The 17,289-nt window shown below is 39.7% G+C and overlaps 1 protein-coding gene across 3 annotated transcripts; it reads left to right on the plus strand.

Moving 5' to 3' along the window:
* The first annotated feature begins 317 nt into the window (after positions 1-317).
* Positions 318-16,704, plus strand: mcoln1a (mucolipin TRP cation channel 1a). 3 transcript variants are annotated; one of them, XM_072383486.1, is made up of 14 exons: positions 318-476; positions 4,695-4,975; positions 6,390-6,557; positions 7,442-7,598; positions 8,768-8,849; positions 9,163-9,259; positions 10,608-10,707; positions 11,223-11,329; positions 11,525-11,674; positions 11,822-11,923; positions 12,098-12,220; positions 14,236-14,442; positions 14,662-14,792; positions 15,156-16,704. In XM_072383486.1, the coding sequence occupies exons 1-14, from the start codon at positions 446-448 to the stop codon at positions 15,190-15,192; spliced, it is 1,773 nt and encodes a 590-aa protein (XP_072239587.1). In that variant the 5' UTR covers positions 318-445; the 3' UTR covers positions 15,193-16,704. The 3 variants fall into 3 exon arrangements, with proteins under 3 accessions (XP_072239587.1, XP_072239589.1, XP_072239588.1); XM_072383488.1 differs by having other exon boundaries at positions 8,804-8,849; XM_072383487.1 differs by having other exon boundaries at positions 4,698-4,975.
* Positions 16,705-17,289: the final 585 nt, after the last annotated feature.

Below are 17,289 nucleotides of genomic sequence, written 5' to 3' on the forward strand. Positions count from 1 at the left end.
TCATTAAGATTTATATGAGGTAGCAAAAGTAACGGGTTAACGCACCTCTGCCAAAGTTGGATAAACTGATCGCGTATTGACTTTTCTTTAAAGATTTCACAAAACATTATAAACAAACACAAATATGCAGGAAGATGGGGAAAAACTGTTTGTTTGTTTGTTTTTTAAATTCCGGATACATATGGATGTCATTATAAAAACACTTAAATAACCTTTGTGGAACACCGTCAAACCTCCTGACACGCTCTAAAAAAGCCGAGCCAAAGTCACGTGATGTCAGTCACATGACTGGACAGACCGGAAGCGATTCAGCGCAAACAACAGCAGTAGCAGGTCTCCTCCGGCGGCAGTGTGCCGTCCTCATACACAGTTACATTACGGTAAACCCAGCAGGAAGTTTGGGCTGCACCATTCACCTGTTTGTTTATTTACCTCAGTGACACTCATGGCTGCGACAGGACGCCAACACGCCTCTGGTAATGTTCTGACTACCTTTTTAAATGTGACGCTTAACTTAGCCATTACTCACGGTTCTTTGTGTTCTAACCTGTTGAAATGGTTTTGCCTGTTCATACACAGTTTAGGTGGTTATTTGAGTATTTTAACAAGTGTTTAACTAACTTTTCGTGTCAGATAGTGTAAAAAACGTAAAATCATGACTGCTTACTGTGTATCTGCCCCGGCAATGGACAGCTGAAGTACAGTAGTCGGTGTCAACAAGTGTGTTTTTCCCAAGAGCTACTTTTAACATCAGGTTTTTGCTCTGGTGACTGCATACTTTAATCCCTGTTGACAAAGTGGGATTTTTTCATCAGTCATGGCTGCGGCACGACCAGATGGAAAACAAAAACAGAAAGGTTACTGAGGCCTTTCCATTATCACATGCAGCAGTTAAAGCCAGGTCAGAGATAAAGTCCTTTCTCTTTTTCTCTGTCAACAATACAGCTTCTTAAAACAAGACCCCTTAAAGAGGTACTCGGTTCATTGAAGTAAAAATGTAGAATGCAGTGAATCACTGTATTTGCTTTGCTGTTTATTTTGTTTTAGTTGTTTATCAAATGAGAGCCCAGTTAGTTGACTATTAAAAAAAAAAAAAATAATAATCACCTTTTGACAGTGAGTTATGTCTTAGTTTGGAAGTTGGAAAATGAGTTGCAGGGCTTTTTGTGTGTTTGGAAGCTGTAGCTTCAGTGTTATGTATGTGAGACTAATTACAGCATTAGATCAACAAGTAAATCACCTTCTTGTGTTTCAGGGATTGCAGCGTTTCTGTTGTTCATTTATTTACCTGTCAGATAAAGCCCACTAAAACTCACAGGCAGTACTACCACAGCCCCTTTAACAGATCATCTCATTTCAGGCATCTGCAATCCCTCATGCATAATAATCTCTCTAAGTTTGTTTTATAAGCTCCTTACATGCATGGTTGAGTCTGCTATACTTTTTTGAGAGGTCGTTGATGTGAGTTGGATTAAGTATGGCTCCGTCAAGTATGGTTTTCGTCTGTGTTTTTAGGCATTTTTGAATTACCTATGATAGTTATTCTTGTTGTGTCAAGAAGATTTTGGTCAGCATTAGCTTTTTATAAATGTTTGGAGACAATTGTGGTTAAGAAAAAAAAGTGTTATGTGATATAGATATATGCTGTTCATATATGGTCAGTTGCAGCATGGTTTCATCCAGAATGGAGTGAGCTGCCTTTTTAAGGCTCTATTATTTGATCTCTCTTCACCTGCTGATGAAGCCTGCCATAGGCTTAAAAACACCCCTGCAACAAAAAGATGTGTCCAAGTTCAGGCAAAGTGTCACCTCCTACATACAGATCGCCTAGAGAATGATTATCAGCCATCACCTGTTCGCATTCAGCATATTTCCTTTAGCCTTGGTAATACTGGAAGTTTTAGGCTCTCAACCTGTGGGTGGCCTTTTGCTGCGAATGGCCAAACTAGATCTCAGCTCTGATGCAAAGTTGTTGACAGATTTCCAGTTAAGATAGATTGACAGGCAGCTCCATCGGTGCATCTGCCAGTGCTCCAAAGGCGACGCTGAACCGGAAGAGCCAGATGTTTTCATAGATGTATATAGCTCGAGCGACACTGTCTCCTTAAAGTCGAACGTGGCGGCACAGTCGATGGCCTGCGCCCACTTTTGTTTGTCTGATGGCTATCTGCCGTGAAGATCGACACGCTTCTCTGATCAGTGATATGGTCGTGTCTTTCACCTATTGTCTACTTGAAATGTTAAGTGGTTGGAGTCCTTCAGCTCTTTGTCATTCCTCTCACCGCAGCACGCAATCCCCTCATTGATGCCGGTGCACAGCACCTGCCTCATTTGTAAACTGAGTGTATTGAAAAACGCGTGTCTCTGTGAAGTATATTGAAGACAGGTGCTCATCTTGGTGTTAGCCGCACAAAGTCCTCTCGGGGTTGACGCAAGAAGTGATCCTTGTAAATATGGCTTTGGTATATTGCAAGAAAACACACCTGGTTATCTTTTAAAGTTCTTTGGTCTTAACTGATTTCCTCCAGCAACTCAGGCGCAGTAAACAAGGCTTGTTTGTTTGCATCAGGGATTGGTGCTTTCTAAAGAAAAATACACTGTCACAGAGTAATGTGGGACCATAATTTAGTCATTACAGTCGCTTGTTTTTCTATGTCATGTTCCTGTGTTGAATTTTCGTCTCGTTTATGGTTAGCAGCAGATAATATTAAACGTCGGTGGTTTGTTTCCTCTAGTTTCACTTCTCATTCGGATGGGGCAATTCTGCTAAGCTGTTGGTTTGCTCTGCTGACTTATTGTATCTGTGTTGGGATTCCTCCTGATTCAGTAGTCTCTGATGTTGTCACATGCTGACTTTTGAAGAGTTGTGAATTTGAAATTCCCCTTTCCACTGAATTCCCCCTTTTTTGGGTTTTTTTTCCTGCCAATTCTGACTTTTATTTCCCACCTTTCAGGCCATTTCCTGAATGTGAAGCAAGTGAGCAAACTGAATGACCTTATTCTTCGCTTCTTTAAAGCGAGTCGAAATCATGTGACAAGTATTAGAAAAAATAATCCTGCCTCGTTCTGAGTGGTTTTCTTGTGAAGTGTGTTCAGTTGCTTTAGAGACATGACACACTTACCAGCAATGTTTCTAACCATAACCTGTCTACTTCTTTTTTTATTGTTATTTATTGTCTACCAGAAATCTCCAAATGATATCAGGAAGAAAATATAGAGTTTTGATTTAGATATCACCTTTGTCCTCTTGTCCCCTGTTCGAACTCTTTCTTTTTTAAACTTGAGTTCTCATGTTCGTGTCATTTTATGGTTGACTTCTATGATTTATTAATGCTTAAACTGTCTCCTGTTATGGCACTTCTTGCACTCTTTGGGAAGATAGATTTCTCCCTTGTTCAACTACATTTCTGCACAGAAGAGAAATTGCATCATCTGGAACTCACTTTTGAACACTTAAAGAGGCATGTTTTTAGACGTTGTTGATAATCTAATATCAAATATAAACTTACATATACCAGTTACTTTAGAGGGTAACCCTTAGCAACATTTGTGTCTATAGTTCTTGTAGTTTTGCTTTTAAAGGGTTCGATCCTTCATCCTTGCTCCAGGGTTGAGCTCAGTGCCGGAGGGGACAGAGAGAAGTAGAGCCTCGCTCTGTGATAGACAGAGAAAGAGTCAGACTGAGGTGAGAGTGATGAAAGCTGGAGGCTGACTGTTGATGCTGTATGATACAGGCAGGAAGTGTACTCTGGGATTTATTCAGGGTGATTCTCAATTAAATTATTTTAATTACAAAGCAGTATTTGTTTCAGTAGAACATTATGATCCATCATCCTTTTTCTATTCTCGCTTTTTCCAATTCCGAGGCCGGAGCCTATCCCAGCTGCCATTGGGTGAGAAGCAGGGTACACCCTAGATAGGTCGCCAGTTGAACAGAAAAGAAAAGAACCATAAGTCACAGGTCTGCTGTGTCTACCCAAGGATAGCAGTTGGTGGTGTTTAAAGCTGTTTTACAGGTTGACATGGTGCATTTGTTGATTATGAGGGGTGGTGGTTGACCTAGCCAAGTTAGATCTGGAAAACTCTAAGCAGCAATATACTGTTGCTGCATACACACTGTCATGAAATGATTGACATTTATTTGTCCATCTGTGTTCCTTCTGCTTTGGGAGCTTTTCTATTCCTCTTTTTGTTCAGGTGTAGCACTGAGCAGACGCGTGAGACGAGTTTCACTTTGTGATGCTATCATTTCTAGGAACAGATTGCATTAGATTTACTACTTTATTTTGAACACTTTAAATGAAGAAGAAAAAACTCTCAGAAGGGGTTTGTGGCCCTTCTTTTATTGTCTGTCTATACTGTTTGGCTCAAGTTGCTCTGGGGAATTTAGTGCACTACTGATTCATACAGCACTGATCTCTACTGACACCTATTTGAATATCTTATATATGCAAAAACAACTAATATGGAAATATTAAAAATACTAAAAATAATATGGAAATATCCAGGTAGCCAGGACTTCAGCACAACCTTTGGGCTTTTTTGAGAGTTCCTCAGTCTGGTCATCAGTTGTCTTTGAGTAGGAGTGTTAATTAAAAAGGTTTTTAAATGAGATAAAGTTATGAGAACGTCTAAGTGCAAAAATGACATGATGATTACTGAAAAATGAAAAGCTCTTTATTTCTTCTGTCCAGCAGAGCAGGACGGCCTGTCCTTCCCCGTGAGTCAGTACGGTTCCACGGACAGCAGCGGCGAGCATGACCATCAGAGTAACAGCCATGACAGCAACCATAACAACCACAGGTTTCCCACAGCAACAGTGGGTCAGTGGGCCAGAGCTGATCAGGAGGAGGAGGCCATTCGCAGGAAGCTGAAATACTTCTTCATGAGCCCTTGTGATAAATATCACGCCAAGGGCCGGAAGCCTTACAAGCTAATCCTGCAGCTGCTCAAGATCCTTGTTGTCACAGCTCAGGTAAAAGTTGACAGTTTGTTGTTTTTTCTAACTCACTGAAACTGTTTAATATTTACAAAATCTGTTTGATCATGGTGATTTCAGACCGAAGCGACGGGCTGGGGTGCATGTTGTCCAGGTGCTGAAGAAAATGGCAGCAGTGTTCTCAAATCACCCTAAATGAATTCAGACTGAAATGCTCTCAGCGTTCTTTATCACTTTTTTTATTTAGCTGGGTCATTACATAATTCTCACCTTTCCTGTTGTGGTCCTTTATGAGGTGGAGAAACGCAGAGAGAACATTGTGATTGTGCGACACACGAAGCATAAATTACAGGCTATTTCTTCAACAAAAAGACGTCTTAAGCCTAGTTTATGCTTGTGCGTCACGTCGACATTCGAAGTTCTGAGTTGAGGGAACGCATTCCTCTGCAATTCACCATGCCACTAGAGGGGTGTGGCTGTGTGTTTGTGTGGTTTCAGGGGTTATAGCCGAATCCTTGCTTTTTCTTTCCGATCTTGCAAATGTTGAGGCGCAGGTGACAGAGAAGACGTTTGCGGAGGTGGTCTGTGCGACCACTAAACCGGTCGAGGCTGGGAACGGCTGAATTTACAACACTGGTTCACCCGCTGAGGGGCCTGGATGAACAAATGCCCTTTCGACCCTTTTGAATGTCAACGGGCCGATTTGACGAGCTTCTTCGCCGTTAAGATCAGAAAAAGCAACTGCCGGAAATGACGTTCTGAGCGGACCAATCACAGCCCGTCAGGCTACGGTGTAGGGGTCCATGTTGCCGTAGCTACGCCGTTGACGTGACGCAGAAGCATAAACTAGGCTTTACAGGTATACCTGGAGCGCAGCACCACAGGGAGAGAGAAAGTTGAATAGAAACGGAAGAGCACAGTCCCCTGCTGTTCATGGGTTACAGTTCAACTGGGAAACATCAGTTTGATATAGTCATTTTTGACATAAGGACTGCCTTGGTTTGGAAATTTTCCGTCTCTTACTTTCATCTTGAATTTTTCCCCCTTTAAAACTAATTCTGCTGGTCTGTATGTTGCCTCCCACTCTTTGTTGATACTGTGGCTAAGTTCAAATACAAGTAGTACTGATATCAACCCTGAAACTTTATTTATTTAGTAGGTAACCTTAGCCGCCATTCTCATGCGGTACATAAAACGCTATGATTTCCTGCAGTGCGCTTTATGCATCATGTCCAGGCTTGTGTTTGCTCTGCTCAGATTCTACGGCTGTGTAATTTCTGTAGTGAGGCTCGCACTGAAAATCCCATGTTGTTTGGCACGTGTGTGAACGGCAAACTAGGCCATGTGCATTTCATGAAAATAGATGTATTTCTTCTTCATCCTGACACAACTCTCTTCTCAGTTTTTTATTCGGTTTATTTATTTGTTGCTGCCACTTCGTCTGTTGCAGTTGGTGATGTTTGGCCTTAGCAACCAGGTGGTGGTGACTTTTAAGGAGGAGAACACTATGACCTTCAAGCACCTCTTTCTCAAAGACTATGATGAATCCTTAGATGACTCATTTGCCGTTTACTCCCAGCAGGACGTCTATGACCACATCTTCTATGCCGTGGAGAAGGTAAGCCTAAAGGAAGATGGAAAATGTGCTTGAATTAATTAAATCTCTTCTTAGAATAATTCCTCAGTTTTGGATTATCATTTTGAAAGTGTTAGTTATCAGGCAGGTTGATCCTTTTTCTAGAATTAGAGTGAGTGTATTTTCTTACATAACAGAGCAACTTCAGGATTATTATTCATTTTAAACACTGGAAAGTATGGCCACTCATGCATGATATCTAAGTGGCAGTCAGTCCTTTACCTCCTCAAGTATCATGCCATAATAAGGTTATAAAATCAGGACATAATGGCTTTGGCTATGGAAATATTATTAACCACCCAGTGTAATCAATATTGCATTTCTGATATGAATTCAAATTTTGGTCAATTATAAAACAGAAATCTGAAAACATTTTCATACTTGTCCTTATTCATGGAGATCAAGAGGGATTATGATGGTCATGTAGTTGATTATGATGATTAGAATGTCGAAGACAAATAGTTTTGCAAGTGAGTAAAAGAGATTTTTAGATAACATTCACATTTCCACCAGATTTCCTGATAAAACCTGAACATGTCACACACCATCAGCATAGTGTCTGCACCATAGGAAAAATGAGGTGTTTGAACAATACCTGTACACTTTGCCTTTGTACGATACATCGACTGGTTTAGATCTTTCAGTAGCAGAAGAAGTGGGGGACAAATCCACATCTTTATCTCAAGATGTTGTGGAAAAGAAGGAAAACACTATATCTTTGATGATTGGCTTTAGCTTTAGTTATGTATTTTCACAACTGTTATGTGTTTTCACAGCCAACAGATCATACACACATGCAAACCATACAGGCTATTTGTTAGGTAGAAAGCTACAGATGCACTGAAAGATCTCTTTCTCCCCCCCAGTATCTGGCCTTACCAGAGACATCAGTAGGACGCTATGCATACGTCTATGACGCTGGTGGGAATGGCAGTGCACTCTCCCTCTGCCAGCAGTATTACAAGAAGGGACGGATCGACCCAGCCAACGATACTTTCAGCATAGACCCTCAAGTCATCACAAGTATGGGAACTGCACGGTGCAGTGTGTAGAACACATTGCTGTCTTGTGATTAAATAATGCTAACAGAGCTTGAAAGCTGTCCTCAGCTCTGCGTTGTGCTAAAGCGTGAAATTTTTGTCAGTGCGACGAGGTGTTGCAGCTAAAAAAGTTTACATTTAGAGGTGGGATCTGCAGGAAATAAGCAAACATGACATTTAAAGAACAGTGAGAGTTCAAGAGGTGGAGACCAAATGAACTTCTATTTAGACAAGTGCTGCTTTTGGATGAATCGCAAGCATTTCTGTCACCTCAAAGGAAACTGAGTTGGAGAAATATTTAAAATGTTATAAGTGTTCCAAGATTTATATTATGCATCATAACAGACAACCCGAATCACATTTTGCTTTCCAAAGGGTTTCAACAAAATAACTGTGGGTTATATCAAAAGACGATCACAGAGGTCTTTTTATGTCAATATCAAGTTTCTCACTTGAGATATTGACTTCATGTAGACGCCGTAGCTTTGTTTTTTATTGGATATTTTGTTGTTTTTCATGGTTTTCTTTTGAAATGGTTAAGTTTTTGTCGTGCTGTATTTTAACTGCTATCACTGAAGCACTACTCTTCAGGGTTTGTATGATTAAACAATAATTCTTTTTGCTAAAAGAGACACGACAGAGGCTGTCAGGATTTCTTAGAAAAAAACCTTTGTATTCTTGCCCATCCATCCCATCCATTTAGCACAAATAAGCAGCTCGAAGCACATACAAAACATATGAATTTACATAAAGGACAGCTCACGAATGAAAATATATTCTGTCTGCTTGAAATTCCATTATAATGCCCTCGAATTCTGATATATTGTTAACATATAAATTTGATACGTGGGTAGGGGCTAAGTTCATGCAACTTTACTACATCATACATGAGAATCCAGTTAAAGAAGGTGTTGCATGCCCTCGGAGTTTCTAACTTCCTCATATCGTTGTATTTGAGTCAGACTTTACCAGTTTTTAGAGGAATTGGACATCAGCAGTGGTGACATTTAAGAATCCATCCAAGCCTCATATCTGATAAGTTTATTAGAAATTTGAACAGATTCACAATGATTTTTCTAGAAAGTTTATACATTTATACAGGGGAAAAGTGAAAGATTGATTCTAAATTAAGTGTATTCCTGTATTCCTCAGACTGCATAGGTGTCAACCCTCTGTCGGTTCCTTCAGGTGTGCTCACCAACAGCTACAAGAACTTTACACTCAAGTTCTACAAGTAAGGTTTCATTTTTTTCCCTCCATTTTTGGCCTCTATCAGTGAGGTTATCTCAAACTGAACTGTATCTGATGATGACATTCAACAAGTCACTTATCTGTGCTGCACAAAGACAAGCACAAGCTCAAGCATGTATACAAGAGCACTGACTCAACAGGTGTTGGTACAAAAACACACCTGTGCAGGTATGCATAGTTTGTCATCCTGCCCGGGGTGTGTTTCTGGTCAGTTTAAGTCCCCTTGGTAACGTAAAAATAATTGTGTTTTCTTGTTTCTGTGTGTGTGTGTGTGTGTTTGTATTTCTTTTGTCAAGGCTGATCAATGTTACCATACAGTTCCAGCTGAAGGCAATCAATATACAGACTATCATCAACAACGAGATTCCTGACTGCTACACGTTTTACATAACAGTAAGTTCAACACTGAAATAGATACAAAGGTAACTGCTGACTGCTTTGTAAACTGATTTTAACAGCTGTTCTTGAATGTTGAATAATGAGAAATGACTCTCTCTTTGAACAAATATTTTGACCTATATAATTTTGTCAAATGAAGAAGTTATCTTGTGCTGCATAAGAAAAATAAACTTGCCACAGTAAATGTACATTATGGGCTGAAAAGCAGCTTTTATTTGAGAAATAAGCAATGACACAACAAATGGAATGAAGTGAGAGAACAATGCAATTACAAAAATAAATGAACAGTTTTACCTGAATCTTGGGTGATTAAAAATGTTGAAATGCAGCTTTTTCCTTTTTTTACTATGCTAATTTTAACAGGTAATCAAAGAATAAAGATAACCATGTACTGAGGGTAGATTAGTTCTTCTGGTGAAAAACATGCATAGAAAACCAGACTCTTAAGACTTAAATACACAGAGCACTGTGATGGTAGCTGCTGATATAATATCGATAATTGTTGGAAAAAGGAGCCGAGAAGAAAGAAGATGAAAAAAGGAGGTGAAACCCGAGGATAAGATTTGAAAACCAAGAACTTGCTTTGCTGATCTTCAATGTATGATTTTTATGATTTCAATGATAGGAAGACAAAGATATAAGAGATGCCCCACTTGCTCAAAAAAAGCAACACAAGGGTGAGACTTTTCATAAGAGAAAAGACAAATTACTTCCCTGTTCAAAAGTTCAGCCGATAGAAGTTATTGTGACATTTTGGAGAATGTTGACACAATGTCCTTCATGAAAACCAAGTATTTTAGCAACTTGAAAGTAACCTGTGATACGCAATAAAAAAAAAAGAAACTACGATATTCCAAAAGCATATGGCAGGCGTAGGGACTGGATGAGCGTCACACACAGGCTGCTGTTGTCCTCGGTTAGCACGACTCTCTGGGATTTTACTAGAAGCTTTAAAAGTAATGCTGCTAATGTTGAATATGACCTAATAAACATTTTATGTTAATTATGATAAGTTGATCAATATGTCCATTAATGGAAAAATGATAATACTTTGGACAGTAAATTCCACACCAAACACTGACCGAGTCTATCCTTAAAATCAATATTAATCTTTTTTTCAAGATTGTGTTTATGTTTCTGGATTTAGCAGACGCTTTAATCCAAAGCGACTTACAAATGAGGTTATAACATTACAGCTAACAACAAAGCTAAACAAAAAACTACATAGAAGGAAAACTTACCAGATTGCCTGATATATTGAGTTTCATTTTACAGTTGCATTAGTTGTACATTTCCTGCTTCAAGTGATGTGAATTACATGTTGATATTTGTTCTCTTCCAGATAGTTCTGGACAACAAGGCCCACAGTGGCAAAGTGAAGATTTGGTTGGAAAACCAGGCAAAAATAAAGGAGTGTAAAGACCCGAGCGTCTCTGGGCACGGTGAGACAACAGGGGCCTCATTCATGATTAAAAGATATACATATCATGTTACATTAAGGCGGCGTAGTCCACCTTTGCAAAAGTTGGGATTCGTAAATTCCTACTTACATGAAAGCTTCTCAAACGCTTATTTTTGTTTACTGTTACATCTTACAGCTCCACTTTATAATAAACAATCAGACCCGCAGTGTTATTTTTACATGTGAGACACAACTATTCCACAAGTTCCTGTAAAAGAAAAATGCCAATAGTTATCACAATCATCAAAATCTCTTTAGTATGTCAGACCAGTGTAGGGTTCGCACTTCTTAAACAAACAACAGGGCAACAAGAAACTGCAGCAGCAGTATCCAAGAAAAGCACCACCCCGTGAGTGAACCAGCAAGTCAAAATGTTCAAGAACACCAACAAACTACTGCAATTCCTGCAGTAGCTATAACAGTATATTTTTTCCAGAATGAAGTGAAAGACTGCTTACAGCGCTTTTATTTATTCATTTTGTTTGTTTCCCCCAGCTGAGAACTATACACGTTTGGCATTTGACGTGGCTGTGGCTCTGCTGTGTGTGCTGTCTCTGGTGCTGTGTGGACGCTCCATACTGAGAGGCATCATGCTCCAACAGGTAAGGAAAGTCTGTTACAACCAAAGAGTTGTACATGTCGTGAAGAATCTGGCCTTAGTTTACAGCAGTGATGAGCAGTACATTTTAAAACTTGTGTGTGTTTTTGTGGAAGTGAATGTGCAGTCAGTGAAGCAGCTCCTGTGTTGGCCTGCAGTTTTCACGTTTCTCATCATTCTCTCTGTCTTCGCTCCTCAGGAGTTTGTGCAGTATTTTAAGGAGACTCTGGATCGCAAAGTGTGCTGGGGAGACCGGCTTGAGTTTATTAATGGTTGGTATATTCTACTCATTGTCAGCGACATCTTTACCATCACTGGCAGTATCATCAAAATCGGCATCGAGTCAAAGGTTTGATATCAGCTTCAGTTCATGTTGTAGCTTCATTCTGTTCAATGTGCTGTACAGTAGCAAATGCCTTCATGTAAAATGTTTTAAAACAGCAAGTATACCACATTTTTTATGTGCTTATTGTCAGACTTGTTTTTCTCCTGACAGAATATTTCATCTTATGATGTCTGCGCCATCCTGTTAGGGACCTCCACTCTCTTGGTGTGGGTGGGAGTCATTCGCTACCTCACATTCTTCCAGAAGTACAATGTAAGTCACAGATCCTCTGATATTGTAACTGAAAGCTGTTGGTGTGAGAACCTGGTATAAGGGAAGAAACCGTTAGTCTTAACAGGTTGATTCAGTGCGATAACTTCAGTTATTCGAGTCTCTGCTCCCTCTCACGTTGTAATTTGCTCTACCTCTGTGGCTTCCGCACTGCAGATCCTCATCATCACACTTCGAGCAGCGTTCCCCAATGTGATTCGGTTCTGCTGCTGTGTAGCCGTCATCTATTTGGGTTACTGCTTCTGTGGCTGGATCGTCCTCGGCCCATACCACGTGAAGGTGAATAAAGCTGAACATTTTCTTGACCTGACTGTGGTCTGTTCTTAACCATGCAAAATCCATCATGCCCCTCTGGTGCAAAGATGTCTCATTTGTTCCTTTATTACTCTGTGGTCAGTCCCTGCTATTTTTTTTAACACTTGAGACCTAGTTTAAAGAAACCACACACCTACATAGAATACATGTTGGCTGTTTCAATACAAAATCTAAAAACTATCAATTTCTCTATTAAGAACAACAACAACAAAAAAAAACTGGAGGCCATTTTGTAAGAATCACTTTGTTTCTTGAACATCCATATTGTCTTTCTTAAACTTTTGACTACTTTTGGATATTTCTAGGTTTTAATTTGTCGCTGTATGTAATCTTTCCCATTTTAAAGTGGACCAGTCCTCTGAACTTAAGCGCCTTAGATAAGGCTCTGTCGACTAAACTAGTTTTCAGTGGATTTTTTTATTCCCTTTCTTCACAACTGAGCCATAGATGAGGTTTGGCTGACCTGTAATACTTTTCTGTTACAGCAGCTGGGTTTCCGTCGTTTTTGAGTCACGTTTAGAATAAATAAACAAATCAGAGGAACGAAAAAACATTCCACATCTTGGAAGCACTTCTGCAAATGACGCCCAACCAGGCAAAGTTTAAAATGAAAAGATTCACCAGCTGTTTTTTGAGTGAACCAGTATATCGTAAACTTGTGTAACTGACCAGCATCTTCCCAGATGCATTTTTAAAGCCCTGAATATTCCCAGAGATAAAAATAATTCCTAAAGAAATGCCTTCGATTTTTTTTTTTTGATGATATCCATCACATGGGCTTTTTTTTTCTCCTCAAGACTTGTTTCCAGTTAAAACAACTACTTCTACTGAATTACAACCACCAGTGACATAGCCTGCAGCCTGCCGCCCTCTTGGGGCCACGACGCATCCTCGTGTATTTGCGTCAAACCAGTTAACAGAGAAGTGTCTGATTCACATTTCCTTTTTTCTTTTCTCATTTCTTTTCAAAAGATTGCTTCAGAGTTGCTTCGCTAAAAAGTGGAAACCTGACTAGGGAGTGGTCAAATTAATTCAAATTTCCAAGAGGCGTAAAGTTAAATACTCAAATTTTTTTACAGTCGAAAATGACAAAGGAAAAGGAACGGTTCGTTTTTTTCTCATAATTCTTTCCCGTAAGTCCGAATTGTTCAGGTGTAGCTGCACTGTAGAACGGAGCACCACCTCTCCAGAGTCTAATAAACCTCCCCAAACACCTTTTGCTGTCAAACAGAAGTTCTGATTTATTTATTTTTTCAATCTTACAAGCAATTCTGACAGTTTTCTTGTTCTTTGAGCACCTCCCTTGAACACCTTACCTTGTTGTCTGACGTTTGTTAATTACAGCTTGAACTGAAGGAGCAGTGACATGAGAACACTTTGCTGTCATCAATAGCTTTCTTCTTTACTGTGGGTCCTAACTTATTTATTCCCATGCCTGTGGATTGTTAGAAAAAAGGTTTGAGGAGTGAGAGTATTTATAGAGATTTGAAATGAGTTTCACGTGGTCGTTCCTATTGACGATTGTGAACAAACTATAGCAACGAACAAGATAAATACATTCTGAGAGCTTCATGATTCAATGATTTTATGGTGCCTTTTCTTTTTTAATTATTCTAAAATTGTCCAAAACAAATATAATACACCAATCTTGCTTAAATCGTTGATAGTAATGTTTAAACGTTATCCCTTGAATCCCTTTATATCCTTTGTAATCCAGTTGATCTCGTTCTCATTCAAAATATTGGGAGTAGCCGAAATTTTGGTGAGCAGGTGGCCAAATTTTTGCATGCCATTGAATGTGGAACTGTTTTTTGTGGATACCACTCAACAAACTTTAGATGTGAACCACAGAAAGCGAATTCGGTGTTCTCCCGCTCCCTCCCGAGCAGACACACTGATCTGTTGTATTACTTTTGTGTTCAAACAGTTTGCAGATGGTTAACCCGTCACAGCTCATTCTAATGTCTTATCCTTTACAGTTCCGCTCTCTGTCCATGGTGTCGGAGTGCCTGTTTTCCCTCATCAATGGGGATGACATGTTCGTGACGTTCGCTGAGATGCAGGACACCAGTCCGCTGGTGTGGCTGTTCAGCCAAGTCTACTTGTACACCTTCATCTCTCTCTTCATCTATATGGTCCTGTCTCTGTTTATCGCTCTCATCACAGGCGCTTACGAGACCATCAAGGTAGGAACTTGCTGCTCTCAAACTAAGTTAACAAAAGCAAATTAACTGACCAAGAGGAACATTGCTGATTTTGTGAAAATGACTGCTGAATGTTCCCTGTGGTGAGGAGCAGAAAACCCCACTCATCATCGTAATCTTCATCTCTATCATTCTGTGAACACGTAAAAAAACCAACAAAAAAAAATACCTTACAGTGGTGAATTTTCTTTATTTTAACAGCATCAAACCCAAGAACCCATTCACATCACAGACCTGCACGCCTTCATAGCAGAGTGCACGGATGCACCGAGCTCTGGGAAGTTCAGAGGTCTGGAGACGTCACCGTGCTCTTTCTTCTGCTGCTGTGACCGGTGAGTGTATCTCATCACCCCCGGAAACATAAAAGGGGTATCATGGGCTTTAAATCGCACGTAAGCAGAGTCCGTTTACAACAGACCGTGGCAACATTGGTGGTGTTCTGATGCACGTATCAAACGTCTTCAGTGTGCTTCATTCATGACTGAATGAAGCTCGGTCTCCTTATTGCATGTCAAAGCATTTACTGTCTCTGTCAAACAAAAGCATGGTGTAAATGAGAAATATAACATTTCTACATGTATTTTTATCCTTTTCTTAGTCAGTTTGACAATTTATTTTAAGTCTGTTCTTGTAAAACCATCATCATGACTCCAGAAAAATCGCTGCCTGAGCTTCCTTTGTTTCACTTCCCCCAGAACAACAACATATGAGGACGTCTTGCTGGTGAACTGAGGTTGGCCGCCAAAACCTCTGACACTTCAATGGCTCCCCCTGCTGGCCAATCGGATACATTGCACTCTCCGGAAGCCCAGTGTCTGTATAAGCATCCTGTATCTGGGTCAGATATTGGCACTGAAGGGGGAGTTGCCATCAGCTGGTTCAGCAGTCTACAAAAGGAGCTGTAGTCTTTCATTTTCCTGACTATATGAAGAAGAAACTGAAGTCAGATAAAGGGCTGGACCTTTCTTCTATTTGAACAGGACTGAGCAGTACCACGTATGACGAGTGCGCAAACATTTCTCTGGTTTTATATTTGTTTTTAGAACAGTGTTTTTTTTTTCTGTGTGTTTATTGATGCACAGTGCTGAAGCATCAGCACAACCTGTTGGTAAGAGACCAAGTGGGCACAAGTGCCATGATGAGGACTGTGTCACTGCATGCTTGGTGCTAACTATTTATATTTTTTTGTTGTTGTTGTTTTAAATAGTATTTTAAATTTACAACATTTTGCTTAGCACAGTTGTGCATATTATAATTATACTATGAGCCATTTCTAACAAAAATCAGGATGGTACATTTTAACAGTCTGAGAAAAAGAAAGTCAACCTCTATCTGAGAAACGTATTAGAAAACAGGACAGGAAACTGTCACAGTTTGTTTAATCACCACAAGCACAAGTGTCATGTTGCCCAATGTGGACTCTCTAAAAGCTTTTATTGGTGCACTTTGTTGTTGTAGGAAACTAGGTGATGTGATGTCTCAGTAATGATCAATTTAATGCGATGCACTCATTCACAATGCATTGCATCTGGTTTGCTTCAAGGTAAAGCTTTAGAAAAAGCCCATGTGCACATTTCTTTAATGATGCCAAACTGTTCAGAAAAAAAGGAAAAACCTCATCCATTGCATAGAAGTTCAAATGTAAGTCAGCCCTCTTCATTTAGAGACAACACTGATGCCTATTAACCTACTACTGTTGACTTTGGGTAGACAACAAAAAGGCAAATTTAGGACAGCAGAAACATAATAATGTCCTGACTCACTGATGTTTTTAGTCTGCTGTCTTTTTTAAAAGTTCTTGCCTGTAAGAAGCTTGAATGATGTAGATTTCTTTTTATTTTGTACTGTATAATACGCACAATAGAATTCTCACAGTCTGAGCTCCAACCAGTGTTTAGTGAGATGATTTCTAGTCCAAGCAGGAGTAAGTTAATGATGGCAGAAATGTTTATTTCATCTAACAGTCTGTCCAACATACCAGCAGTATCCCATTTCTTATGGTAAATATGCAGATGAACAAAGAATTCAAATGTTATACGTGCCAAATTCATCAGTGGCTTTAACTTTAAATGGTCTGATATGTGTGGATTATCTTGTATTACCAAGATGGATCTTTCTTTTAAATTGTTGTTTGAAAGTGTCAAGTTTTGTTTATATAAATTGACTGCACTTGTACTGTACTTGAGAGATGCAAATGATGTGAGTTGTTGCTTGATGTCATATAAAGTACAATGCCAAACCATAGATGAAGGTTTTCCTGGATGGCCTTTGGTGTTTGTGGTCTAATTTGATCTGTAACTGAGGTCTGGTGCAGTTCCACTGAACTTTCAGTAGAGGGCGCAAATACCACATATGTTGAAACAGCAGCTAAGGCAATGCTGCACAACAGCTCTGCAAGTTTGCTTTCCTACTTTGTCCACTGTTGAAAGTTGCACCTCTGCGATTTAAGAGACTCTATGATTCTGATTTGAAAGTCCTGTTGAAAAGCTGCCGCTCAGAACCTTCATAGTGGGTGAATTACAATTCCAGATCCTCTCTTTCAGAGCAGTCTGATATGATTAGCTCATTTCCTGGTTACTGAGCTCTCCAAGCAGGGCTTGGCAGCTGAGATAGCACATCTTTGCTTTCCACCCACTTAACCTAATACCATCATACATTATGTACTGCTCTGACCGTGCCTCGTGTTTTGTGTGAGACAGAGGGCTGGTTTATCATTTAATGCGTCCCATAATCGTAGTTTATTCATCTTCCTGGGGAAAAGTCTGACCTATACTCTGTTTTCTCTTCCCCCCCACATAATGCAAGTATATGCTAGACTATTTCATTCGA

Source organism: Leuresthes tenuis, unplaced genomic scaffold, assembly GCF_036924035.1.
Source record: "Leuresthes tenuis unplaced genomic scaffold, fLeuTen1.0.hap1 SCAF_4, whole genome shotgun sequence".
Classification (NCBI taxonomy): domain Eukaryota; kingdom Metazoa; phylum Chordata; class Actinopteri; order Atheriniformes; family Atherinopsidae; genus Leuresthes; species Leuresthes tenuis.